The 27,782-nt window shown below is 35.5% G+C and overlaps 4 protein-coding genes and 1 pseudogene across 6 annotated transcripts; all 5 read right to left on the minus strand.

The window, feature by feature from the left end:
- Positions 1,098–2,979, minus strand: LOC104780829. The gene has a single exon (XM_010505367.2). It carries the CDS (start codon positions 2,751–2,753, stop codon positions 1,122–1,124), a length of 1,632 nt encoding a protein of 543 aa, XP_010503669.1. The 5' UTR covers positions 2,754–2,979; the 3' UTR covers positions 1,098–1,121.
- Positions 3,914–6,206, minus strand: LOC104780830. Of its 3 annotated transcripts, none has more exons than XM_010505370.1 (5): positions 6,143–6,206; positions 5,110–5,783; positions 4,969–5,013; positions 4,445–4,875; positions 3,914–4,363 (listed from the first exon to the last, which is right to left on the minus strand). In XM_010505370.1, exons 2-5 carry the CDS (start codon positions 5,738–5,740, stop codon positions 4,193–4,195), a joined length of 1,278 nt encoding a protein of 425 aa, XP_010503672.1. In that variant the 5' UTR covers positions 5,741–5,783; positions 6,143–6,206; the 3' UTR covers positions 3,914–4,192. The 3 variants fall into 3 exon arrangements, with proteins under 3 accessions (XP_010503672.1, XP_010503674.1, XP_010503671.1); XM_010505372.1 differs by having other exon boundaries at positions 5,110–5,752; positions 6,143–6,160; XM_010505369.1 differs by lacking the exon at positions 6,143–6,206 and adding an exon at positions 5,877–6,101.
- LOC104780831 (aspartic proteinase CDR1-like) lies at positions 7,243–10,639 on the minus strand. The gene is made up of 12 exons (XM_010505373.2): positions 10,153–10,639; positions 9,944–10,064; positions 9,429–9,856; positions 9,145–9,301; positions 8,976–9,058; positions 8,787–8,886; positions 8,539–8,611; positions 8,281–8,457; positions 8,044–8,168; positions 7,845–7,946; positions 7,661–7,758; positions 7,243–7,573 (listed from the first exon to the last, which is right to left on the minus strand). The coding sequence occupies exons 1-12, from the start codon at positions 10,419–10,421 to the stop codon at positions 7,408–7,410; spliced, it is 1,899 nt and encodes a 632-aa protein (XP_010503675.1). The 5' UTR covers positions 10,422–10,639; the 3' UTR covers positions 7,243–7,407.
- LOC104780832 lies at positions 11,172–12,435 on the minus strand (annotated as a pseudogene).
- LOC104780833 (cyclin-D3-3) lies at positions 25,272–27,014 on the minus strand. Its single transcript, XM_010505374.2, has 4 exons — positions 26,385–27,014; positions 26,089–26,290; positions 25,849–25,979; positions 25,272–25,729 (listed from the first exon to the last, which is right to left on the minus strand). The coding sequence occupies exons 1-4, from the start codon at positions 26,904–26,906 to the stop codon at positions 25,445–25,447; spliced, it is 1,140 nt and encodes a 379-aa protein (XP_010503676.1). The 5' UTR covers positions 26,907–27,014; the 3' UTR covers positions 25,272–25,444.

A 27,782-nucleotide genomic window follows, 5' to 3' on the forward strand; every position in this document is an offset into this window, starting at 1 on the left:
AAAGTTGCTTATTGCGTACGGTAAAAATACAACAAAGGTAGATGGTTCAATTTTGCTAGATGATCTCCAATTCTACACCAACAAAGCATTGCAGTCTATTTTTAATCAATTGAATGATTGTGTTTTGTACTGTTATGTACATTGTTAGGTGCAGTTGGTAATTACTAATTAGTAATCATTTTTGTTTTCATGTTTTAAACTTAAATATTTTTGAAGTACATTAAACAATCTACCCTTTTAATTAAATTTCATTACATAAAAGATCCTTAAAAAAAATTCTAAATATTGTCTAATTTCCATAAATCTCTCTACTTAATTCAAATATAACTATATGATTCTCCTTTCACTTTTATTTGGTTTTATATTTCAATTATTAAATAATGTATTACAGTTGGTAATTACTAATTAGTAATCATTTTTGTTTGCATGTTTTAAACTTAAATATTTTTGAAGTACATTTGATAATCTACCCTTTTAATTATATTTCATTACATGAAAGATCCTTAAAAAAAATTCTAAATATTGTCTAATTTTCATAAATATCTCTACTTAATTCAAATATAACTATATGATTCTCCTTTCCCTTTTATTTGGTTTTATGTTTCAATTATTAAATAATGTATTTATTTAATAGAATTTGTGATTTTTTTTGCATATAATAGTGTGATTCAAAAAAATTTTAACGGACATATATTACTCAATCAATGGATATAAAAAGTGTGTATGCAATGTCTCACATCACCTAGAAAAATAAGGCAACGGTTCAAAATTATATTACAAAAAAAACCAAAATGAATTTGAATACGAATGAGCAAAAAGATTGATTTATCAAACATTATATATATATATATATATATATGATTTGGTTTACTTCAGTTCTTTATTTTAAATATTATTAACTCAGGTGCTACAAGAGTAAAACACCATTTCATTATTTTGTTAACAATATCAATATTAGAGTAATAGACATATCTAATTAAATTGATTAAATTTATTTTATGTAAAAATCATAAAATTAACAATCAAAATACAATTTTAAGAGCAAACAAAATTAACAAACAAAAACACTTGAAATTTAAAAATATTAGTCACAAATACTTGTCAGGTTAAAATATAGCATTTTACAATGAGACATAGGTATCTTTAAATCTACGGATCTGCTTTCTTATCATCTGCGCAGCGTAGTATGGTATCCTTTGCGTATTGGAATGCTTGTGTCGTTGATCTGCGAACGTTAAACAATCCATTAGGCTTTCCCTCCCCGATCCTTTTAGATCGTACGCTTGAGATCTTCTCCATAAACTCTTACCGTGAGGATCATCCACACCAGATAAACACAAAGCTCTAGTAGCATCACTAATAGCATACTCAGCTTGCTTCAACAACAAGTAACACTGTGCTCTATTGCTAAACAACACAACTCTATCTCGTATCATATCCAACGGACACAAATCTATTCCCACTGTGTAAATCTCCATCGCTTCTTTAACAAAACCCATCAGAAACTTCTTCTTCCCTTGTTTCTTCAACGATTTCACCATCTTTCTTCTTTCTTCAAGCTCAGATTCATTCATAAGCTTCTCTTTCTTCTTCCTCTCTACTTTAATCTCCCATAGATTCTCAATATTTCTATGTGCCTCCTCGCTGTTCATCTTCAAGCCACTATACTTAATCTTGTGATAATCTTGTAAAACTATCTGAGCTACTCTTTCTCCAACGATTCTATCTTCTGCTAAATCCACTAAACAATAACCTAAAACATCAATAACTCGATACCTAACATTTGAGTCGTTAAGAAGCAACAAAAGAGTATCTAAAGCAGTTTCTTTCCAATCATCAGACGATCTTGAAAGATCGCAAAGTCTCTTAATCACTTCCTTAACCTCACTAACTCTCTTTCTCCCCAACTCTGTTTTACAAAGAGTCTTTATCAATCCAATTCCTCCCGGAGACTTCCGGTTTACTAAACCACCCCACATTTCAACCACCTTCTTCAAGAACTCTCCCTGGCAGATTTGGTCAAGAGACTTACCTCGCGATGCAAAGCTATTCAATAGAAACAAAGACCAATATTGTAGTTGAATCCCCCATTCCTCTGCTTTTTGATTCTCTGTCTCTAACCCACCAAGCCCTCTCGTCAACAAATCGCTATGATACTTCAATCTCTCGCTATCTTCGACCCCAAGAAAGCTTATGTAAACATTCTTCAAACTGTTAGTAGCAATCTCCATCGAAAGCTTTACGATTTCTTCTTCGAACAAAGAAACCACTTCAAAGCTCTTCTCATGGCTAACTAAGTGACCAAATGCTCGAGCCGCGGCTCGCTGCTCAACCCAACTGATCTTCCCTCTCAAAAGCTCCAACAAAGCAGGAACAACAAAAGCCTTTGAATCAACCGCTCTCGCAGCCAAATCTTCTTTGTTCATAACATATGATCCGATGATATGAGCCGCGTAGTAAGGGATGAATATGTTCTGGTCTTTAAGAAGCCAAGCACTGTTTTTGATTGACTTATGTATGAGTTTTGACATACACTCGAACAAACCTAGTGATGGGAACTCAGGATCGTCAGGCTCGGACATGGCTATGTTCCACAGACCACTCAAGACCAAGACATGGTCTTTTGACTCCGTACGAGGAATCTCCTTGAAAATTGCGGCGAGTTTGGATCTTCGACGGAAAGGGTTGGTCTCTTTCATGCTGCAGAAGAAACATGATGGGTTTGTGCACTGTGGTTCATCGAATTTGAGCATCTTCTTCTTCTTCTTCTTTGATTTGCCTTTTGGTTTTTCAAGAAGTTAATAACTAATGAATCTTGAAAGAGAAGAAGACACTAATCACTTATGCTTTAAGGCCAAAAACACCAAATAAGTTTTTCTCTTTTGGGTTAATTATATTTAAATTGCAAACACAAAAGAAATTTTAATTCCATAAATATTCGCCGGCGTGGAAAGTTTATGGCGGCTCCTCCTCTTTTTAGTTTTTAGCCTTTAACTTTCCACTTCAAGTTCCAAGATTATTGACATAATTATATAAAGTTATAACGTAATGAATCAGAATACTGATATACATCAAGGTTTCGTGTTCTTTACCCAAAATTAGGCAAACCAAGAAACCAAAATGTTTGCGTTCACACAAACTCTAGATATAGGTAATGGAACCATGGACAAAATCCATGGTGGATTCGACATCATGATGTTATCAATATAGTGAATAGTTTCATGTGCACTAAAATGGTGACAGCTAAAGACTTTTCGATGTAGTGAACCTTATGGTATGAATTATGGAATCATAAAGTTTTTGGATGCCAAACATAAATTGATGGTTAGATATTTGAGACTTTTCAAGATAAGAGAATGGGAAGCTTAAGCATGTTTTTATCGAATGCAAGTCCCGAGTGCGACATTACACTTGCGGGAATAATTGATTAATGTCTTGCGTACAAATTCAAGATTTGTAAGGTAAAGAGTATGGAAATTTAAAAGAGAGCAAGTGAAATTGGATTTGCGGTCCCCTCGAGAAGTAAGCCAATGAAAGTGAAGAAACTGTCCCTTAGGAAAAAATAAGTCTTTGTTTGGGTCTCAAGAAAATGCGGCTACCTAGAAAGCCTCTTTAATTATCACTAATATTTGGTCTTTACAGGTAAATTAACTACCACTAACTTGACTCATCTTTCATGTTAATCATTTCTTTTCAAAAGAATCGAAAATCAAGAAAGAGCCTTTTCTAGGAAAAACACTTCAAGAGTTCAGACTAAGTTCTCGACTTGACATGTGTATGTGTCGGATAAAGTTTCTCAAGATTATTAAAGAAACCAAACCAGAGTCTAGTGTTATGTTTAGTTTAATCACAGGTTGTTTAATCGGCGTGCTTACGGGTTTTGGATTCTTGTGCACATGAATACTCCACAAAGAAAGCTCAAGAAGATTTTGAATTTAGAATAATAAAGGGTATACGACTCATATAGAACAAAGAAAGATAGATAGCCTATGATACGGATCTAAGTCACATAAACTGTGCACAAACTCTGAAACCTATTCTGGTCTCAGAATTCTCAAAGAGCCAAATCCAAAGAGTTAGTAGAGAGAGAGAGAGAAGAATGAAGGAAATATACGATATTTTTATCTTCTAAGAGCTTTATGGACATGGTTCACCAAGCAAGAAGATAAGGCTCCTGTACAGAGAAAGAGCTTCAGTGAGAAGTTTTACACCTCTTGGTAGCCGGTTGAGGATCTTTTTCCGCATTTGATTCTTCTGATGATACCACGCCTGTAATCTCATTGATCAGCTTCCTGAAATAATCAAGCTTCTCCTCGTCCGCTTCCAACTCCTCATCATTCATCTCTTTGTCATCCATTAGAAGCTACACAACAACCATTCAAATATTTGAGCTCTCTTTCAACCAAAACATTATAATAGGAAATGATTAAGAAACAATTCTTACGTCTTCAAGGATAGGATGAAATCTTAAGCTTTTAGATGATATTGGAGAGTTGTTAGTCAACAATTGCCCACCACTTTGAGTGGGAGGAATTTGAGCCACCAATAGATGTTCGGTATGATCAGCAGGTATACATTGCACACTCGCCTCTCTCTGATTACGGGTCAACGGATCTTCAACAAGAGCATATTGTTTGCCATTTTGTATCTTAAAGTCTGGATGACATGGAGCTATCGTTTCAGGGATCAATGAAGTCTGAGAATCCAACATCAACTGATCGACACGCTTCTTTAAACTTCTTGCTTTGACCTGTGCCTCATCAATCTTAATCAGAAGCTTTGCTAGGAAATCATCAGAACAATCTAACTCAGAAAGAAGACAATCCTCTTCAGTTCCATCTTGCTTGCCTGTAGCTTTGCGGCCTGTACTAATATCTAACATAACATCCAAGATTCATTGCCAGGATCAGACATTTAACATCAAACAACCACCTCATTTTGATAAACTGTATATAACATCTATCTTACCTGAATCAAGATATTGCGATTTCACATTTACCGTCACCCGTTTCTCTGATCACAAAGTTAAAGAACACAAAGTTGGAACATTGTTTTCGAGGTAAAAAAGAAAGTTAAACGAAGCAAACAAAAGCTGCAATGTGGATATACCGGAATAAGAGAAAACATTATGGTTAGACATATAAGCTGCAGCATCTGTAGTCTCTTCAACTCGTTTCCTTCTTCCTCTCTTAAAAACATTCCTCTTTTCAGTTTGTTCACGAAAAGGAATCGCTTTCCCATCAAGCCCTTCCAATTTAGACTTCTCCAAATCAAACTGTTTAGTCAAACAGTAATCTTCAACTTCTCTCTCATACCCTCTAGCTTGAGACTCAATCTCCTTAACCTTAAGCTCTATCCACTTGCATCTCCACATCAAAGACTTAGTTAGTCTCTTCCACCGCTCATCAGTCTTCTTCTTAGTCAAACCCAAAAACTGAGTCCCATCAGGCAATGGGTAATCTTTGCTCAACATAGACTGAGCTTCATCTCCATCACCAAAACCAAAATCATCAGCATCACGATCACATAATGAATCACCAAAAGAACTCGAAGAAGACGAAGACACTTCACACAAACCCTCTTCTTCTTGAAACACATCATCTATCTGATTTAAACAGTCCATGATTTCAACGTCAACGTCCTCCTCTTCATACCTAACTCCATTACCATCATCAGACTGTTGTTTCCCAGAACAATCTGAGACATCGATTTCAGATCTTGACTTCGGTTTAAGCGCCATTAAGCCCCACCCCTTCAAAAAAAAAGCTTTCAACTTTCTTCTTCTACAATCGAAAAAACAATGAAATTAGAACAAAAAGGTTTCAGCTTTCATGAAATCTAATTCTGATAAAAGCAGTGAAATTGGTTCTTCTTACTGATCTCAAAGCCTAAAGAGTTGTTCAAATCCTACAACCGAGAAAAAAGGGGAAAAAAGCAAGAAACTTTTCGCGAAAATTAAGTGATTCGATGATCTTAGAAGATAATCACACAAGCCTGGAATAGATTTGGTGATCAGAATCTGTTAGAAAAAATCCAAATTTCTGGGAGAGTCTTAAACCCTAAACCCTTTGAGATATAGAGAGAGAGAGAGGAGAAACAGAGAAGAGAGATGATAGAGAGAGTCAGAGAGAGAGATACTCACCAACTACTTCTCCGAGAGACCACCGATTGATTACTGAATCCAAAAATATAATTTTTGGGTTTTTAATCCCAATTTACTTTGGCAATGGTTGTTGTAAATTTTTGATTTTGATTTTTATATTCATAAGTAAAAATCTGTTACAAAATTATTTTTAAATGTTGATTATATTTGGCAATGGTTGTTGTATTTTTTTTTTCTTAAATTTTCTAAACTGATATTTGTAAATATTCTTTTTTCCTTTATTTGTTTTATCTTTTCCTTTTGGTCTTCTTCTTTTTTTTCCATATTCTTATACGATCTTTCTGTTTTTATTTTATTGGGATTATTTTCTCGATACAGTTTTTGACAGTACTGAGCAATTAATTCACTTCTGCCTAAAAGTTCAAAAAATTTACTAAATGGTTTCCTTTTTTCTCTTGGTTTTGAATTTGACCCATTCCACAAGTTTTGTATCCATATTTAGTATTTAGGAGATTAATACAAAATAAACGATTCACCTAATTTTACGCCAAAGCATTAAAACAGAAAAAGACAATTTCTTTGTTTTTATTCAAAGATTTAGTCAGGAAAGAAACAAAGATAAAGTTAATTCATATGTGAGAGAGTATATAAGAGAGAAGAAACCAAACACATAATAAATAAATAAATAAAATAAAACGAGAACTTTTATAAAATTANGTAAATATTCTTTTTTCCTTTATTTGTTTATATCTTTTCCTTTTGGTCTTCTTCTTTTTTCCCATATTCTTTTATACTATCTTTCTGTTTTTATTTTATTGGGATTATTTTCTCGACACAGTTTTTGACAGTAGTGAGCAATTAATTCACTTCTGCCTAAAAGTTCAAAAATTTACTAAATGGTTTCCTTTTGTCTCTTGGTTTGAATTTGACCCATTCCACAAGTTTTGTATCCATTTTTAGTATTTAGGAATTTAATACAAAATAAACGATTCACCTAGTTTTACGCCAAGCATTAAAACAGAAAAGACAATTTCTTTGTTTTTATTCAAATATTTAGTCAGGAAAGAAACAAATATAAAGTTAATTCATCACAGTAAATAACAGAGAAGAAACCAAAACACATAAAAAAATTTTAAAAATAAACAAAACGAGAATTTTCATAAATTAAAACGAAAAAGTTGGCATTATTTACTAAACAATAAAGATATTTCCGACAGTTGAGATACTGTTTTCTTTTCTTTTTTTTGCATAAGACCAAACAGCTTTTGTATGATTAAGTGAAAATAAAATTAAAAACTGTTTCTTTATATAGGTTGCAGTTCCTGCTCAGCCACTATGACTTGTTCATCCACAGGTTTGTATGGTATTGATGTTTGTTTCCGTTTCCATATCAACCAAGCTCCATAAGCTGATAACCCCATAATTACAGCGATGATCCCAATCACGATCACGACAATGCTGTTGTGTGTCCTAAATACGAAAGGAAAAGACTTTTATTTTATGAGACAATGAGTGTTAATCTTTTTGCTGGCGGTTAAGAATGAAAAAGGTGCGTACCGTTTTCTTGGAGGCTCGAGTTTGTAATTGACCAGCTGATAGTTCCCAAAGCTTTCAGGAAGCTTGATTTGATGATTGGTAAACCGAGAAACTATACTCTACGAGAAAGCATAATGGAAAAAGTCTTAAGTAGGTAATAGAATCAAGAGTAATGCAAGGAGAAGTTTATTGTAAAATCATATACCGTTGCTGTAAGGTTTGAAAACCAAGTAGAAGGTTCAGGAGGGACGACAACCATTCTGATGAGAGTGTTGTTTCCTTTGGAGGTGAGATTCGATAAAATGACCTGAGATAGAGACATTTTCACATTTATCTTACTCAATATTAGCAAAATCAGTGGTTAAGGCTTACAAGTTAGTGTGTGTTTTATCAGTTTAGCTCACCTGTGAAGATTCGACATCGAGCTCTTTGGAGAATAACTTGGAGAGCTCTTCAATTCGAGGTTTCAAATAGGATGAATTGACTGTTAGTTGAATATCAAGGTTTATTTGACCAATTTGACTCAAACCTGAGGAATCAAGTACCGCAAACATCAGGAGACACATAAATAGTTCCTTTTTTTCAGTTCGTAATTTCAAAGACGAAAGAGTTTAGATGAAAGCTACAGCTGTTGTGCTAACCTGAGAGATTGGTTGATGAATTTTGGGATGGACTAGAATCATTTGAAGGCAAAGTGGCAGGTGGTGTTGCACCATCGATGTGAAGCCTATCGGACAACTCTGAACAATTCGTTCTCCAGAATCCAACCTTAGAATTCTCACGATCATACACAACAAGTGTATTCCGAACCACAATTCCTGATAATATAAGATTATATGTAAAGTTCTTCAAAAAATGAAAGTAGCAAAAATAAGAACAGAGTATAGATATCTATTTACCTCCTAGAAGAGTTGTATGATCTTTTCCATTTGGGAATACACCGAGACAATATGCGCCATGCACCTTGGCATGCTTTGTTGTACAAAAAAGTAATCACATCAGCAATTTGATATCAGCTACTGATTAGTAGCTAAACCAAAAACCAGACACATAGAGACTAGTATATACTACTGCAGAAACCTATTATAACGCTAGCTATAGAGAGAAAATGGAACTTCTTAAGAGAATTAAGGGATAAATTACTTACTCGGAACATGTAATTCTCAGGGGACAACAGCCACGACTGCCCAGTCTTAAATACCATCTCGACTGATGGGAATATCTTCGAAAGTTCGGAGACATCATTACTTGAGCATGAACCAATCTAACAGTCAGTCACTTCCCTTGATTGCAAAGTTATAATATAGGATCAAAAAGTTTTGCAAAATTATAATACCTTGCAGCGACATGGAAGCAAGTATCCTTAAAATTTGGATCAGGACCATCAATCTGCTTCAATGTGGATACTTCTCTCATAACCTTCAATACAATAAGATAAAAGCTCAATGTAAGAAAAGGCACACACTAACAGTTATGAGGTATAATATTATTTAAAAAAGTCTTACAGCTTCCTCAAATGCTTCAAATGCTGCATCCGGGAGATAAGCATAAGTTGTACCACTGTCTAACACAGCGCCATGTTCTCCATCGAAGACTCTAGAGTTGAGCAACAACTGCTTCCCAGCAACACGTATCCCCGTCAAATCTATATTGTAATATAGACTGTCGCCATCCCGAAACTAGAGTAAATGTGTGAAAGGTATTAAACGTATCCCGTTAGGATTTAATACAAAAAGATCCCATTTCGTCAACCAGACAAAAGCAATCCCTTGGTTAAAAACAAACATACCTACGATCAGGGTCCGACTCAGTGAATATCATATCAGACGGATACTCAAAACCTCCAAGAATCATCGAACCTCCACCAATATCCATCCCTCCATAACACAAACCAAAAGAGTTGCTAATCAAACCTTTGTCCACCAACTGATCCACAAGACTAAGATCACCTTGGCCTAATCCGATAATGCCATCAGCTCGTTGACTATAAAGATCACCGGTTTCAACAGTCTCACAACCGAAAACAGCTCGTTGAGGTGTCAGCTGGCTTTCATTGCCAAACGAAATGAGATCTTCACCAAGCACACCTTTACTACTACTGTGCTCAGCATACTCTCTCTCGTAAACACATTGTTCCTTATCATCGTCACAGTTACAATCCATGTTACACTTAACAGGTTGATAAGTAGTGGACAATTCTGGCTGAAACTTCGGGTCCTGAATCAATGGCCATAATCAAAATATGAACTTTTTTACACAAAGACTTGAACTTTACGTTTGTTTGAAGGAGTTGAAGCAAATTACCTGGTGTTTGCCACATTGTTCACAATCAGAACAAGGAACATAAGTAACAGTACTCCCAGAATCAACAATAAGAGCAAACATCTGTGGAGGGGTACCAATCCAAAGCCGCGTTGTGTAATATCTATACAAAAGAATTCGATAAACCATCAATCGAAGCGAAGCTACACGGACTCAGATCGGAACGAAAGAAGGCAAATTAATTTACTAACCCGTTACGAAGAAGATCGTCGTAGAGTCTCATGCGAGAGTGAGGAAGTGATTTTGAGTCGGCTTTGTTGAGTTTACGATGCGGAATAGATAAAGATCTCGAAGAAGATGACGAATTTGGTTCGGAGAGAAACAATGGGAACACCATTGGGCGCCGTGATCCAGCGGTTGGAGATTGGTGGAGGATGTTTTCACCACCAGCTGAGATTGAATAAGGGAGAGAGAAATAGATTAGGATTGAGACCGTCGCTGCGATTGACGACAGCGCCATTTGATCGCCGGCAGAATTAATAATATCCGATGTGATTTGATCGCACCGCCGGAGAAATTTGGGAGGGGGAAGGAATAAAAAGAAGCTGAGTGAGAGAGGAGAGGAGACGAACGTAGTAACTTTTAGATCTACGGAGAAGCAAAGCCGCTTTTGCTTTGAGACAAAACCCAGCAACCAATACGACGTACTTTTTGTGTTTTCTTAGTATAACGCTCTGTTTTAATTTTATTTTATTTTAGGATCAGTACCTCACCGTATGTTGTTTTATTTACTGCATAAAGTTATTTAAAAATCAAAATCTTCAAAACTAATTTATCATGTTGTAAGGAGTTTATTTTTAGAGTAAAAACAAAGATGAAACTTGACAGGATTTTGTATAATTATAAAGAACGAAAAAATTGATTTTCTATAAAATGTATTATTTTTCCGTAAGTCAATAGTAATATGAATGAGTTATACAAAAATGGAGTTATCTAACAACCTACCTATAGTAATTCTTTGACATTGTACAGGCAACATGTTACAAGGTCTCACTCACTAATCACCATTACTATATAGCCACTATACAAGGATCTATATAAACATTAGAGAGTAGTGTACATGTAGAATATTTCTTGTTATCCTACTTTTTGTTGACTAAACTCTATCTAGGTCACAGTGTTATTATGTGACAAGAATGTCTCACTAATTTGCTGTAAAATACTAAACTTGTTTTTATAGGTTTTTTTGTTCCATATCATCACTAATCAGTAAATGAAAAACATTTGAAATTTAAGATTATTCCATAGAAATTTTAATTCCTCTGTACATTTTTTTTTTCCATTTTTTTTAATTTAACCATAAACCCCCAAAAAAAAAAAAGAATACTCTTTTTGGAAATCCCAAATTGATTCGAGTTCCTTCCTTCTCCTAAACCAAAAAACCAAAAAAAAACTACTCAACCTTGGGTGTTATTATGCCACAATCCCTGAAACCTCCGCCGACGACAAATCCACCATTACCACTTCCACTTGTTCTCTGCATCTCCGCCATGTAACTCCTCACTTCAGCTTTAATCATATCCTGCACCACCGTCATAAACTCACCTCTACGCCCTCCTCTCTCCTCTACATTAATCTTCATCTGACTCTCAAATCTCGGAAACATCAACGCGCTGTTGTTGTTGCNAAACCTACAAGGAAAGCTCTGATATTATTCGCACAATCTGAGGTGAAGAACAAAAAAAAAAAGGAGTTTTGAATTTTTTTGAAAACAATTTAAAAAAAAAATATCTGAAGGGAAANGTGACAAACTCAACGAAGTTGGCGGATCGTCCGATGACGAAGACATCTCCACCGGTAATAACGCCTGCGGAACCACCGAGAACCCGCCGCAAATCGGCATTGGTTTGAAAAGCTGAGCCGCCGAAGACGACGGAGACGGAATCGTGCTCGAATCACTCACATCGATTCCAACGGGACTCTCAGGGCTCATGTACAACCCAGTATCCACCGGAGCAAAAGCAGAATCAAAGCTCACAGATCTCCTCTTCGTCGGCCGATCTAAATCCTCCTCGTCGTCATCCTCCACCGTCACCGTCGTCATCGCCGCCCCACCACCACCGCCGCATTTCCTCTTAAGCGTCGAGTTCCAGTGGTTTTTAACGGCGTTATCCGTACGACCGTTGAGAAGACGAGCAATGGTAGCCCATTTGTTACCGAACTTAGCACGAGCGGTTACGATAGTCTCGTCTTCCTCAGGAGAGAAAGGACGGTGCTCAACCTCCGGAGATAACTGATTACACCAACGTAACCTACAGGATTTACCAGATCGACCTGGAATCGATTTGCTAATCGCGGACCAGTTCCTCGGTCCGTATTTCTCCACCATCCTTCGTAGCTGCTCATCTTCTTCTTGACTCCACGGACCTTTCACTCGATCCGCCATTTTTTTTGAGAGAAAAGAAAAAGATCTTTTATAATTTTTTTTTTGTTTTGTTTCGGTTTTGTTTTTTTGGTTTGTAGAGGAAGAAGAAGAAGATGAGAGGAAAACTTGAAGAGAGGAGGAAAAAGATATTTATAACAGAGAGAGAGGATAATTAAACCGGACACCGGTTGAGACGGTGGTGAAAGTCATGGCCTTAAGGGCACCGCTTCTTCCACGCAAGCGGTTTTGAAAGTTTTTGGGATACAGCTGTAGGTTAACACGTGTCATCATCTCTGGGCTGCGTCTGTTTTTTTTTTTATGATGGAGCGTGTGATATACAGTAGTACTAGTTAGTTTTTAAAAGAAGTGAGGGAAACGCGCGTGAGAAGCGAGTGGGGTAGGATGGGAAGTTAAAGGCGACAAAATCACGGAAACCTACAAGGAAAGCTCTGATATTATTCGCACAATCTGAGGTGAACAAAAAAAAAAATTAAAAGCAGTTTTGAATTTTTTTGAAAATAATTAATTAAAAAAAAAATATCTGAGGGGGATGAATAAAGAGGAGAGATAACGGTTAGGTTTGGCCGTTTGGGTAAAGACAGTTTTTTATGCAAACTTCTGACTTTTTTTACTGGACAAAAGCCAGCCTGTATACCAATATTTGTACCTTTTTCTGATATGTACTATCTCTCACATATTACGAAAAATTTTAGTTTTTATTTGTAAATTAATTTATAATTATTTTTTGGTAAAGAGAAAAAAATATAAACTAATTACAATTCAAAATATAAAAATAATTATTTTTTGAAATTTACAAAACATCAATTTTTGTGAGACAGAGGAAATACTAATTTGTTTCTTTTTTATTTATATTTTTGAGAATGCAAACATATCTAATCTGATTTTTTTTGAATTTGGAATTATTGGAAGGGGTAAAAAATTTTGATTACAGTTTTTGAAGAATTTTTTAAAATAAAATTATAGTTAGTTTGTAGTAAGTAAAATTTTAACATATTTTGACTGAGTGAAAACTAATATTTGTAACTGTTTTGAAAATTGATTTTTTGTAATTTGTTATTTTATAAAACTGAAAAGGGTTCAAATTAAGGAACAAGCGTGTTGCGTTTGAGAATACAAAACGCTTATTTTAAAATTTATTTAGTTTTTCTAGACTATGATTGTATAGTTTTGAATTTTTCTTTTTTGAAAAATAGAAAACGCCTAGTTTTGAATTTTTTCTTTATTTGTTTCAAAAATATGAAACGTCTAATTTTGAATTTTAATTTAATTTTATTATAATATGAAATGTCTACTTTTTATTTTATTTTTCTTTAATTGTTTTGAGAATATGAAACACCTAATTTTAAAATTTTTATATAATTTATTCTGAAAATATGAAAAGTCTGATTTTGAATTTATTTTTTAATTATATAAGTTTATGGACTTTGAAGTAGTTACATGTTGCACTAAGAGAGGAATGGGGAGGGATTAGTCAAGTTAAATTTTGGAGTGCAGTTATATTTTTTAATTAATTTTTTGACTGACCCAAACAAGATTTGTAACTGCCTAATGCTACAAATGTTTTTAGTGTTTTCTTATCCTTAACTGAAAAAGGTATAAAACTGCCTAATGCTACAAATTTGGGATATAACAAAACACTAAAAACATTTGTTGATTTCATGGTTAACAACAACAACAACAAAAAGTTAGAGGTTCAGTTTCTGTTGGATGACGATTTGAAAATTAGATGTGGTACGTTATAAAATGTCCAAATTCAAAGTCACACAATAAAAGAAACTTACATTTATATGATTAGAGATACGATTTCTATAAATAATATTCTCTGTTTCATATACTTGTTACAAAGAAACGGCCACAAAGGATTAAAAGTAAGAGGTCGGAAAATTTTTAAATAAAAATAGAAGAGTTTGGATGACATGGACAAAACGACAAAAGAGTGTTTGGCCAATTGAGAGAATTAATTTTTTTAATGTGTGTATGGCAAAAATCCAGGCTGTAATCTTTCAACAAACAACTAACTGTCATCCATTTGAGCCAACTGCCACGTGTCAGTTTTGGGGGACTGTTTTGTGTGTAAACTGTCTTTCTCTTCTCTCTAACGTAGTAACGCACTCAAACGTCATTTGCACCTTCTCCCCAACCTTCCTCGAACCGTTTCATAACTATTTTTTTATTTATTATCATTTCCTGTTCCTTATTTTATGTCAAATTAGTTACAAACTTAATAACAAGGATTTCACAAGGTTTCCCTCTTTTGAGCTTAAAATACTCTATCTCATTTAGTGTCTATCACTAGTTTGAAAACTAGAGTCAAAGTAGTAAAATCACGTTTTTTCGAGTTCTATTCACCCAATTTATCGTTACTTTTTGTGTTTCATAAAATAGATCTTAAATTTCTGAGAAAAAGTGAGAAAGTTTGTCTTTCAATCTTGTGAAGTTTTTACCAGTTTTTTCTTAATCATGTCATCTACGATAAATAAAGCCTTGATGGATATGTCTCTGAAGGATGAGGAAGAGTTGCCGTTCGAGATACCTGATCTCCCATAATTCTCCTCGTGCGAAAGAAACACCATTAGCTTGGTGGGGCGTACTCTAAACCCAGCCAGACATCCGATGAATCACCTAATCACAAATATGCCAAGGAAGTGGCAAAAGATTGGAAGAGTGAGGGGAATCGCTTTACCAAGAGAACACTTCCAATTCATATTCAAGTATGAACATGACTTGCAAGAAGTGCTCGACAAAGGAGTCCAAACTTATAACCAATGGGCTGTGGTTATGGATAGATGGTATGAATATCCCCCTGATAATTATCTGCAATTTGTTCCTTTGTGAATTCAGATCTGGAAACTGCCGATAAATTTCTACATGAAACAGGCCTTAACGGCTTTAGGGGAAATCATTCGGCAAGTATTAGAGGTAGCTTTTGACCCAGATGAGCCTCAAGTACAAGAATTCATTAGAGTTAAGGTTCTGTTTGATGTCTCTAGACCTCTTAGAAGATCAAAAGCGATGGTTATAAAGAATGGGGGCACTACGTCTGTCAACTTTGAATACGAAAAAATTCAAAAACGGTGCTATGAATGCCAAAGACTCACCCATGAAAAGGAGGATTGCCCCTTATTCCTGAACAAACAGGTTCCTATAGAGGTTTCTTCAAGAACAGGTGGGAAAGCTGAAAATCCCAAAGCAGAGCCGGTGCTAAAACCGTCTGACCCGCTATTTGGAGTGCTATCAGAAGATCAAGTTGGAATTGATCCCAACTCCAGGAGACCTCGTATTGCTCCTGAAGTACTGGAAGGTATGACGCAGTATTTGAGGCTAGGAAATGAGGAAGAATTAGTCATAAAAAAGGATCGTGTAAAGAAGACTGTGGGAGAGGTTAAAAAGGACCCCATTTAGAAAAAATCAATCCTAAGGTTAGAACCTGCTCCTATTTTCCACCCCGAGGTAAACAAAGGGAAAGGGTTTGTCTTTGGTTTTGAAGACCCGGAAATTTCATTGAGAAACGAAGCTGCTGGCTTACTTAGTTTGGAAAAAAGGGTTCCTGAGACAAATCTAATGGAAGAAAGTGTTTGGCCTGTGGAGAAGTTTTATATTGATTCTACTTATCATCATAGCAACTTCCTTACTCTTTCTCAACCTTTTCAAGCCAATCTGATGGGTTACAGGACTGGATCCTTTGAGTCTGGTTCATCCGGGATTGGTTTGAAAAAAGGTAAACCAAGAAACAGACCTTCAAAGTCTACGAGAAAACTCAAGCCTAAGGATCAGTTTCAGATAGAAAGTATGCACAATCTGAAGAAGGGCCTAACAATTGGTGAGCAAGAGAAGAGAAAAGCAGACATTGTGGGAACAAGCACTGCTAAACAACAAAAGCTTAATCCCAAAGAGGTGATCCCAAAGGGGGGATTGCCTAACGCCCAATAAGCATAATGAGCTGGAATTGTCAGGGCTTGGGACGGTCTCAAGATTTGGCGATTCCTCGTCTCAAAGAAATGCGTAAGAAACATTTCCCAGAGATGCTTTTTTTGATGGACACTATGAATCAAAGAGATGTATTAGTGGACCTGCAAGAATTGTTAAGATATGATCGGGTTTTACTGTTGACCCCATTGGAAAATGTGGTGGATTTCCTCTGTTCTGGAAGAATAATATTAAGCTGGATATAAAGTTTTTTGATAAGAACATGTTGGATCTTCAAGTTCAGTTTGGAGATTTAAACTTCTTTGTTTCTTGTATTTACGGTAATCCGAATAAGAGTAATAGAAACTTTGTTTGGGAAAGATTATCTAGGATTGGAATTGGACGGAGAGATAGATGGTGTATCCTAGGTGATTTCAATGAGATTCTACATAATGGTGAAAAACTAGGTGGTCCAAGAAAAATTGATGCTTTTTTCAAGCCTTTCTCGGATATGCTAAATGCTTGTGATATGAGTGAGCTTCCGAGTCATGGAAATAAATTCACTTGGGCTGGTAAGAGAAGAAAATATGTGGATCCAGAGCAGATTGGATAGGGCTTTTGGCAATAGTGAATGGTTTGTTCAGTTTCCAGCTTCAAAACCTAGCTTTCTTGGATATGAGAGGATCTGATCACAGACCTGTTCTAGTAAAGTTGATGTCTTCGCAACAATCCTATAAGGGCCAGTTTCGGTTTGATTGTCGTTTCCTGCGTAAACAAGGGGTTAAGGAAGCTATTATCAAAGCATGGACAGTGCAGAGACCAGGTTTTAATCTATCAGTTGCAAACAGACTCAGAGAGTGCAGGAAATCTTTAAGTACTTGGAAAAAAAAGAACTCTATGAATGCTTTTGACAAAATTCAGCAGATAGAGGTTGCTCTAGAGAAAGAACAGTCTGATAGATGGCCAAACTTCCAGAAGATTAGGATCTCAAAAAGGGAACTTTGTTTGGCTTACAGAGAAGAAGAAAAATATTGGAAACAGAAAAGCAGACAAAAGTGGATAAGAAGTGGAGATAGGAATTCTAAGTTCTTTCATGCTTCGGTTAAAAACAACAGAGATAGAAATATAATTGATAAGCTTAAGGATATTAATGGGATCTTCCAGAAATCTAAAGCTGCAAAGGGAGAAGTAGCCTCGGCTTATTTCGCCAATCTGTTTAAATCTTCTAATCTTGCTCCTTTCAATGAGTGATTCTTAGGGTTCAGTACTAGAGTGTCTCAGGAAATGAATAAAGCCCTGATTAAGAAGGTCTCAGCTAAAGAAATCAAAGCTGCAACTTTTTCCATTAAAGCGTCTAGTGCTCCCGGACCTGATGGAATGTCGGCGTTATTCTTTCAACATTACTGGAACATCATAGGTCCTCAAGTAATTGCTGAGATTCAGAAGTTTTTTGTAGAAGGAGTTCTCCCATCTGATTGGAATTACACACACTTGTGCTTGATTCCAAAAACGCATCGTCCTACAGAAATGACAAACTTAAGACCTATAAGTCTTTGCTCAGTACTCTACAAAATCATTTCAAAAATCATGGTGTTCAGGTTGCAACCCTTCCTTTAAGATATTGTCTCTGAATCACAATCAGCTTTTTTTTCAGACAGGCTCATATCGGATAATATTCTCGTTGCTCACGAACTAGTGCACAACTTGAGAGTTCATCCGAGTATCTCTAAGGACTTCATGGCCATAAAAACTGATATGTCAAAGGCATATGATAGGGTAGAATGGAGCTATCTTAGGTATCTCTTAGTGGCCATGGGATTTCATAATATTTGGATTGAATGGGTGATGAGATGTGTCTCCACGGTTACTTACTCAGTTCTACTTAATGACCAGCCATATGGGATGATAACTCCTCAGAGAGGGTTGAGACAAGGAGATCCTCTATCCCCTTTTCTCTTTGTACTTTGCACAGAAGGTTTATCACATCTGTTAAACAAAGCTCTAGCGGAAGGCAAAATTGAAGGCATCTCTTTCTCAGATCAAGGACCTTGGGTTAACCACTTGCTGTTTGCAGACGACAGCTTGTTTTTATGCAAGGCTTCTATGGATCAAGCTGACACAATTCAATGGATCCTGAATACTTATGGTGCAGCCACAGGACATATCATCAACCTTTCAAAATCCTCAATTACTTTTTTGGCTCAAAAGTAAATGAGGTGATAAAGAGGTCTATCCAAGGAAAACTGGGGATTTTCAATTAAGGAGGTGTTGGCACTTATTTAGGTTTACCCGAATATTTTAGTGGATCGAAAGTGGAAATGCTCTCATACCTCAAAGACAGAGTTAAAGGTAAGATGTCAGGGTGGTATTCAAGGTTTCTTTCTCAGGGAGGCAAAGAAATGTTATTGAAGTCAGTGGCCCTTGCAATGCATGTCTTTGCTATGTCCTGCTTCAAATTGCCAGTGTCAACCTGTGAAAACTTGACAAGCACTATGGCAGAATTTTGGTGGAGTTCAAATGAACATTCAAGGAAAATCCATTGGTTAAGCTGGGATAAACTATGTCTCCCCAAACAAAAAGGGGGACTGGGATTCAAGGACATACAAACTTTTAACCAAGCGCTCCTAGCCAAACAAGCCTGGCGGTTACTCCAAGACGAGGATTGCCTATTTTCAAAGCTAATGAAGAGTAGATACTACCCGCTTGACAATTTTTTGGAGGCAGGTTTGTCTTATCGTCCCTCTTTCGGGTGGAGAAGTATTCTACATGGAAGAGAGCTCTTACAAAAAGGTTTAGAGAAGAAGATAGGAAATGGAGAATCAATGTTTGTATGGACCGAACCGTGGATTGAGGATAATGGGATGAGAGCACCATGGAGGAAAAATATCATTTTTGACGTTTGCTTGAGAGTGAAGGACCTTATTGATCCGATTACAGGGTTGTGGGATCTAGATGCTTTGGAAGAGCACTTCCTTCCCCAAGATATAAACAGAATACAATCTATTAAACCTGTAAGAGATCACAAAGATTATCACGTGTGGAAGCATAACAAAAGTGGGGAGTATTCCGTCAAATCAGGCTACTGGCTAGCCTCCCTATCTATTAATTCTCAAGCGCTCAAGGATGCTGAAGCTCAACCATCTCTAAATGGTCTCAAAGCTGAGGTATGGAGTATTCAAACCGCCCCAAAAATCAAGATATTCTTATGGAAAGTCCTCAGTGGAGCTCTTCCAGTGGCAAATCTACTCAGGAGAAGAGGAATTGAAGGAGATGAACTTTGTCAAGTTTGTGGAGAAGCAGAAGAGACCATTAACCACATCTTATTTACTTGCATTTATGCCAGACTGATTTGGGCTCTATCTGACTATCCTTCTCCGGATTCTGGGTTCCAAAACGGATCTGTTTTCTCAAATGTCTATCATCTCCTAACCAACAGAAACAACCTGCGATGGCCAGCTGGTTTGAGAAAATGTTTCCCTTGGATCCTGTGGAGGATCTGGAAAAATAGGAACTCTTTATGCTTTGAAGGTATCTGTTTCTCTCCTCTAGATACAAAGAGCAAAATTCATGAAGAGGTTGATGATTGGTTTCAGGCTCAGGTAAAGGACAGCGGAGAAAATCCTAAGACATTGAGTCCTTCGCTCAACCAAACTACAACAGAGGATGGTGAACTTCTCGTTTCTTGGTCTAGACCACAAGAATCCTGGGTAAAGTGTAATGTTGGTTGCTCTTTGTCCAAAGGAAAACTGATTGCAGGAGGAGCTTGGGTAGTGAGAAATGATGAAGAATCGTCCTTATGCAAAGTAGACGAGCTTTCTCTAACACTAGAGATAAAGACGAAGGAGTTTTCAGAGTTTTGGAATGGGCGATGAAAAGCATGTTAAGTCACAAGTTTATAAATGTGATATTTGCCATTTAAGATAAAACTCTCGTAGGGGCGGTGAACAGGCCGAAAGCTTGGCCGTCTTTCAGGTTTCAGTCTATGGAACTAAAAAGGATTTTGGGAAGGATTAGTGGTTGGTGTTTGGAACACGAGGTGGAGCAAGCAAACAGAGGAGCGGGTCTCATCGCTCAAAGCATCACTAGGGACCTGAGAATGCAATCATATGTTGCATATCTTACCCTCAGTGGCTTAGTTTAGTCTTTGAAGAAGAGACATTTTTATCCTCTGTTATTTGATGGCAAGCTCAGGTGAAGAGGGAAAATTTTTTGGCTCATATGTACAGATAGCATTTAGAAGATTTAAAAAGCTATAAAGTGAATATGCTCTGTCATGTAATTTTGGTGGGCTGTAAACTTTACTAGGCTCATTTGTATGCTTAGGCATACCTTATCTAATATAATTAAATCAGTAAAAAAAATTACAAACTTAACAACTTTATTAACATGGAAGATTTAGTAATATTTTTTGGTAAATTCTAAAAAATAAAAATTGGATGAATTATGAATAATTTGATATTTGCTGTACACTGAGCTCGATTTTGAGAGATGCACGTGAACATATTTGGTGAACACATATCTGAGATGTGGGATGATAATAATTCCAAATTTCCAATAATATGTGTCTTAAAAAAATTTGTAAATAGGTTGTTGTCAAAAGGAACAAGACGGTGCACGATGTGACTTATATATATATATATATAAATTATATTGCGAGACCTAATATAATAAACTATATAATCTAATGTTTGTTGTTACGATCCATACTTCGATTGTCGGGTTTGTTCTGTTAATTTTTTAATCTTCTTTTTGCTTGGTAGGGTTTGGCTAACACAGGATCGTTTGATANAGGAGAAGAGGAATTGAAGGAGATGAACTTTGTCAAGTTTGTGGAGAAGCAGAAGAGACCATTAACCACATCTTATTTACTTGCATTTATGCCAGACTGATTTGGGCTCTATCTGACTATCCTTCTCCGGATTCTGGGTTCCAAAACGGATCTGTTTTCTCAAATGTCTATCATCTCCTAACCAACAGAAACAACCTGCGATGGCCAGCTGGTTTGAGAAAATGTTTCCCTTGGATCCTGTGGAGGATCTGGAAAAATAGGAACTCTTTATGCTTTGAAGGTATCTGTTTCTCTCCTCTAGATACAAAGAGCAAAATTCATGAAGAGGTTGATGATTGGTTTCAGGCTCAGGTAAAGGACAGCGGAGAAAATCCTAAGACATTGAGTCCTTCGCTCAACCAAACTACAACAGAGGATGGTGAACTTCTCGTTTCTTGGTCTAGACCACAAGAATCCTGGGTAAAGTGTAATGTTGGTTGCTCTTTGTCCAAAGGAAAACTGATTGCAGGAGGAGCTTGGGTAGTGAGAAATGATGAAGAATCGTCCTTATGCAAAGTAGACGAGCTTTCTCTAACACTAGAGATAAAGACGAAGGAGTTTTCAGAGTTTTGGAATGGGCGATGAAAAGCATGTTAAGTCACAAGTTTATAAATGTGATATTTGCCATTTAAGATAAAACTCTCGTAGGGGCGGTGAACAGGCCGAAAGCTTGGCCGTCTTTCAGGTTTCAGTCTATGGAACTAAAAAGGATTTTGGGAAGGATTAGTGGTTGGTGTTTGGAACACGAGGTGGAGCAAGCAAACAGAGGAGCGGGTCTCATCGCTCAAAGCATCACTAGGGACCTGAGAATGCAATCATATGTTGCATATCTTACCCTCAGTGGCTTAGTTTAGTCTTTGAAGAAGAGACATTTTTATCCTCTGTTATTTGATGGCAAGCTCAGGTGAAGAGGGAAAATTTTTTGGCTCATATGTACAGATAGCATTTAGAAGATTTAAAAAGCTATAAAGTGAATATGCTCTGTCATGTAATTTTGGTGGGCTGTAAACTTTACTAGGCTCATTTGTATGCTTAGGCATACCTTATCTAATATAATTAAATCAGTAAAAAAAATTACAAACTTAACAACTTTATTAACATGGAAGATTTAGTAATATTTTTTGGTAAATTCTAAAAAATAAAAATTGGATGAATTATGAATAATTTGATATTTGCTGTACACTGAGCTCGATTTTGAGAGATGCACGTGAACATATTTGGTGAACACATATCTGAGATGTGGGATGATAATAATTCCAAATTTCCAATAATATGTGTCTTAAAAAAATTTGTAAATAGGTTGTTGTCAAAAGGAACAAGACGGTGCACGATGTGACTTATATATATATATATATAAATTATATTGCGAGACCTAATATAATAAACTATATAATCTAATGTTTGTTGTTACGATCCATACTTCGATTGTCGGGTTTGTTCTGTTAATTTTTTAATCTTCTTTTTGCTTGGTAGGGTTTGGCTAACACAGGATCGTTTGATGTACTTAAGGCATCGATAGGCTTTTAAATAACACAAAGATAATACTAACTAACATATGGATGGTAGTAGATTAGTCGGTGTGAAAGACCGAGTTCATTGTGTCATTCGAGTTGATAGACAAACCCAAATTCCCCTATTATATCAACTTGTCGCAAGAAATATATATAAATCATATACGCGTAGATAGATATGTTGTCCACACATATGCAGCCGGAAAAAAACATATTTGGCATCTTGTGATTAAAATTATTCGAACGAAATTGTAAGTAACATTTGCCCTATAGATAACATGGATGTATCGTTGTCGGATATATACAAATACATTTTACATTGAGATAATAAAGTTGCCGCGAGTCACAGTCATATTAGTTCGGTTGTTCTTTCACTTATATCCTCCGTTGGCATTTGGCAGCATAGCTGCGAGAACTAACCTCAAAATTGTGAGGCTAAATATGGAGTCTCTAGCTAGGCCTTGACAACAAATAACAAAAGGATGTTATTGTTTATTCATCTTTTTTTTTTCTGTCGATATTTAAACTTAGTTAGATGTGACATACTTATAGTTGGACATATCACACGGTAGAAAATTAGAAAGCTAAAGCCCAATGGAATAAGATATTATCATTGGCTTCAATCTACTCCACTGTTAAATAAAGCTTGGTTTTTTATTTTCCTCAACTATTTTGTGAACAACTATCTTCTCCCTACCAGTTTTGTCACCGGTCGACATGAAAGAGATTATTGAATCTTGATGGTAATTCTAACAAAAAATTATTAATTTGCCTATTAAAGAAAAAAAAACAAATTATCAAGTTTTATACCATTCAACATTTCGTTTTTTAAAATACACAAAGATTTAAGACTTCGTATCAGTCCTGTTTTACATATATATATATATTCGTTTTTACTATTGTACAAGTTAAACATGACTAAAATGTCTCATCTTTGTTATTTTCTCATATTAATTTCCCCATAGTTACTAGTTCGAATTTGAAATTAACTTTTCGGAGCAAAAGAAATAATAAAATTCATCGTATAGTAAAACAAAAGAAAAAAGGCTACATATTCGAAAAGACAAAAGTACCCATAAGCTGTTCACTTTCTGAGTTCTGACACGACTGCTTTGAAATTAAATTTAGCCGCTTATTCGCCAAGTAAAGACATTCCGTACAACTACACGTATTGGTTTTTTTCATTTGAGACACCCACACGTGTATACTACACATGCACGTGTGCTTCTCAACCGGTCATAATCCTAAGTAAGAGTACACAGAAAATGATTTAGACTGAATGGGCTAATTTGGTTACCACCCGGCCCAAAATGTTTTGACAAACCAAGTCAATTACTGATTTTATCTAGCTGTGAAAGTGCTTTTGTGGATATGAATTTGTGTGTGTGTGTGTTTTGTTTTTACAACTAAGGTTTTCATCATTTTGAGATGTTGGATGCTATTATTATTTCAAATCATTATAGAATCTCTTATGAGTTATGACGCCTAGTTATATTTACATGCTTGATTTGAGGTTTAGGATAATAAAAAGTCAACGGTGATTTTGAATTTTCGAAATCTTTTGAGCTTTTACTACAGTAGATGAGAGGTTTCTGTGTTTTTTTTTGTAGTGGTCTTAGCTGTCATAGTAATGAATATTGAAAAGATTAATGTTGGATTTTCAATGAACTCATAATCAGAAATGATGACGAAAACTTTGGTTTTGTAATGAATGTGATATATAAATCGAGGTCCCACCAATTGATAGGCCAATGAAGTCTAAGACGTTTACCATCCTCCAAGGCCGGCTCATATTGGTGTGTGGGAGTATGCCACGGCCGGTGCTCAACTTCAACATAAGACAGTGATTAATCCTTTGGAACAGTTTAAATTCATGTTTGCCTTAGCCCTTAGGGGAAAGATTAATTCTATTAAAATTTACCAGTTATATCATTAAAGTTTAGAATTTTTTTTTTCTTTCTTTCTTAAATTAAAGTACTAATATAAAAAATTGTCTTAAGAGTTTCAAGAAACACACAAGATCTCTGAGAGATCACAGAACAAAAGTTTTTATGAGTGGTTTGATTTTGATACATTCACTCTAGTTCAACCAAAAGCTTCCATTTTATTTTCTTTTCTTTTGAATCTCTTTAATGCTATTTGGTCCTGTGTGATAACAAGACTCTTCATGGAAGGTATTTATTTAATGTTTTGACATGATATAGCAATGGCAAGAAGTAGATAAAGTGATATGTGTACGTTTGTTATGTGTATATCTCAACAAGTTTGCTACTTTGCTTTTCACCACACAACTGAATACAACACAAGTACTTGGACCAACCCAAGTGTTGGTCTCTCCGCATTTCCTCTCAAATCAAACCCTCCCAGAAAAAGGAACAAAAACAAAAATACTGAAAAAGTTTAATAGAAAATAAAATTATGAAGGAGCTAACAAACTCTATAGTTGTCCAACACTATTGGTCGTCCAACTAACTCAATAGTTGTCTCTTCAATTCAAAGGACAAAGTCCCTCATATCTGTACTAAGTAACAAACCAATAATGTATGTCATATTTTTAGATCAGTACCAGTAGTGTAATAGTATTGCTGATGCATCTGAAGATCTAATCTTTGACTTGTATCTTTAGATGAAACAAGGTAGATCATAATGAAACTTCTAGTGTAAATGGGAAAAGATCTCTACTTTTCGATAATCAAATAAACGAAACAGACACCATTTGAAACATGAGCCAAGTAAAAAACACATACTGTTTCTGAATTTAACCATAGCCGGATAATATGTAAAACATGGAAACAGATTTTAAACGTTTTTTCTAAATCGACAGATTTAAGATAAAGTTGTAGACATTATTATTAGCGAGGACTAGTACTAGTAAGGACATCGAGAAACATTCTGTTTATTGAAGACAACCTCATCTGCTGCTCTTGAACTCTTCTCCTCTTGAGCAAAGGCTCTTGAGATGGTGAAGACGAGACTGAAGCAGAAGCAGACACAACCCATGACTCATTCGAGCTATCAGAGCTGAATGATGCATCGAATACACCGATAGGACTAGCCGGTTGTTGTATCCAATTCATCATCCTTTTCTTGCTTGGACTGTGGTCTAACACTAACTCATAGCATTTATTTACTTTCGCCTGTTTTAAAAGTAAAAAGATGATGATTGAATCAGTTCTTGATCCTTACACTAATTACACACATTAGGCATTTAAAGTTCCAAAGATAATTACTTTTAAGAGTAACAAAACACACAAACCTTATTAACTTTGAGTAGAGTCATGAGCTGAGATTGATATACAGCTTCGTCACACATCTTGAAATCTCTAATGACAGAGACCATTATTGCAGTGGCTAACACAGAGGGACTATAACTCAGAAACCTCGAATCTGACAAAAAAAAAAAAAGACAAAACAAGAACAAGAATTTAGCATCCAAGAGAGAGAGAGAAAGAGAGAGATCCAAACTGAAATCAAGTAAAGAGGTTTAAAACATTACCAGGAACAATAGAGAGCAACAAAGATTCACATCTACTCAAGAAATCCAATTGCTGATGAGATTGAAAGCGGTATCGTCGAATAATGTGATCAAAGTACGAGATTGCAGTGACAGGATGCATCCTCCATTCAAGAGTAGACAGAACAAGAAGCTCCATTCTCTGTATAGTCTTAGCCTCAAAGACATATCTTGCCTCTTGCACCTTAATAAACAAAGAGAGAAGACTCAAAATCTGCAATTTTCAAGCTGACATTAAAGTGAATCTGAGGGAAAAAGTAAGAAAGAAAGAAACTTACTTGGAAATCTAAGAGTAAAGGAACACGGATCTCTTCAACCTTAGCAGCTAAAGACAAACAAGCGACAGCAGTAAGCTGAGACATCCAAGGCTTATCAGACTGAAACATCCTGCTAGTAATAAACCTATCGAAGTAGTTAACAGCTAGAAGAGCCGTCAAGGAATTAAAACCATAATGAGATTTCACTTTGAAAATCCAATCAAGAGCCTTTTCACGACACAGAACAAGAAACTCATCATCTAAGATTTCGTCATAATAAAGACTCGGTTTTTTTTTAAACAAGTCTTCTTCTGCTTCTTTCGAAATCAGATTCGACAACTCATCGTCATCCCAAAACATATCGTGATCAGACAAACCCAGTTGTAAAAACGGAAACTTTTTGACACCCTCTTCGCAGCACAAATCTACTTGTTGTTGTTCTTCTTCTTCCCCAAACTCAGTCTCTTCCTCCTCACAGAAGAGACCATCGAGAACAACGCAATACGGTGCGTTTTGACTCTCTTCTTCTTCTTCTAAAGCCATCAAGACGAAGGAGATTGTTTTGTAATCGTTTGTTCATTCTACAGCCATTAGAGAGACTCTCTTCTTACTGTGTGAGAGAGAGAGAGAGAGAGAGAGAGAGAGAGAGATATAAAGAAGTGAAGACAAATGCCAAAGAAAGTGAAGGGTTTTATTTCACGCTTGTCCTCATTTTTTTATTATTTATCTTTTTTTTATTAAAGATTTTATTTTATTTTTATTTTATTTTTGCTCTCCTTTTTGTTTTTGTCTTTTTATTATTCGGATGTTTGGCGCGCGAGAAAATTGATGTTTCTGCTTTGTTTTATTCACAGAAATGGAAAAATATATTTTTTAAAAAAATAATTTTAATGAACTTACAATATAAAAATTGAGTTAATTACACTGTTTTGATAAAAAAAAGCTTAAGCAATACGTATTATTACGAAAAAATTATATAACCACGCGCTTTGTGCATGTGTGGTAACACGCTTTTGATCCCTGTTCGTTCGATGCTAGTTAAGATGCTCTCGGTCAGAGCGTATAACTCACGCGGTTATGAGATGGTGTTGGAGTTTTCAGTTTTGGATAAATGCGTTGACCATTAGTTGCAATTTGTCACCTTTCGGTTTTGAGCATAGATGATTACAAGCAAAGCTTTTTTATTATTATTATTTTTCTTTGTCATTATTTTTAGTTTTTCTAAATTTCAAAAATAATCATTGAAAATATTTAAAATATGAATTGTTATTGATTTAAAATTAAATAATATCTTTTTAGTAAAAAAAATATATTTAAATTTAATAATCATTATTTTTTAAAAATAAATAAAATTTTCTAAACATTAATCTTTACAAGTATATAACATATAAATTTAATCTATTTAAGATTTATGAAAAC

The sequence above is a fragment of the Camelina sativa genome, chromosome 4 (assembly GCF_000633955.1).
Source record: "Camelina sativa cultivar DH55 chromosome 4, Cs, whole genome shotgun sequence".
Classification (NCBI taxonomy): domain Eukaryota; kingdom Viridiplantae; phylum Streptophyta; class Magnoliopsida; order Brassicales; family Brassicaceae; genus Camelina; species Camelina sativa.

Bases quoted from the DNA above. Each gene is read 5' to 3' on its own strand.
- LOC104780830 (XM_010505370.1), bottom strand. From the start codon at position 5,740: ATGGCGCTTAAACCGAAGTCAAGATCTGAAATCGATGTCTCAGATTGT. The intron at 5,014-5,109 runs GTATATCCACAT...CTTTGTGATCAG, and splicing joins TAATGTTTTCTCTTATTCCG to AGAAACGGGTGACGGTAAAT. The intron at 4,364-4,444 runs GTAAGAATTGTT...GTTGTTGTGTAG, and splicing joins TTCATCCTATCCTTGAAGAC to CTTCTAATGGATGACAAAGA.
- LOC104780833 (XM_010505374.2), bottom strand. From the start codon at position 26,906: ATGGCTTTAGAAGAAGAAGAAGAGAGTCAAAACGCACCGTATTGCGTT. The intron at 25,980-26,088 runs GTAATGTTTTAA...TTTTTTTGTCAG, and splicing joins GTTGCTCTCTATTGTTCCTG to ATTCGAGGTTTCTGAGTTAT. The intron at 25,730-25,848 runs GTTTGTGTGTTT...CTTTTAAAACAG, and splicing joins CTCTACTCAAAGTTAATAAG to GCGAAAGTAAATAAATGCTA.
- LOC104780831 (XM_010505373.2), bottom strand. From the start codon at position 10,421: ATGGCGCTGTCGTCAATCGCAGCGACGGTCTCAATCCTAATCTATTTC. The intron at 9,857-9,943 runs GTAATTTGCTTC...CCATTGATTCAG, and splicing joins AACAATGTGGCAAACACCAG to GACCCGAAGTTTCAGCCAGA. The intron at 7,947-8,043 runs GTGAGCTAAACT...TCTCTATCTCAG, and splicing joins TCGATGTCGAATCTTCACAG to GTCATTTTATCGAATCTCAC.
- LOC104780829 (XM_010505367.2), bottom strand. From the start codon at position 2,753: ATGCTCAAATTCGATGAACCACAGTGCACAAACCCATCATGTTTCTTC.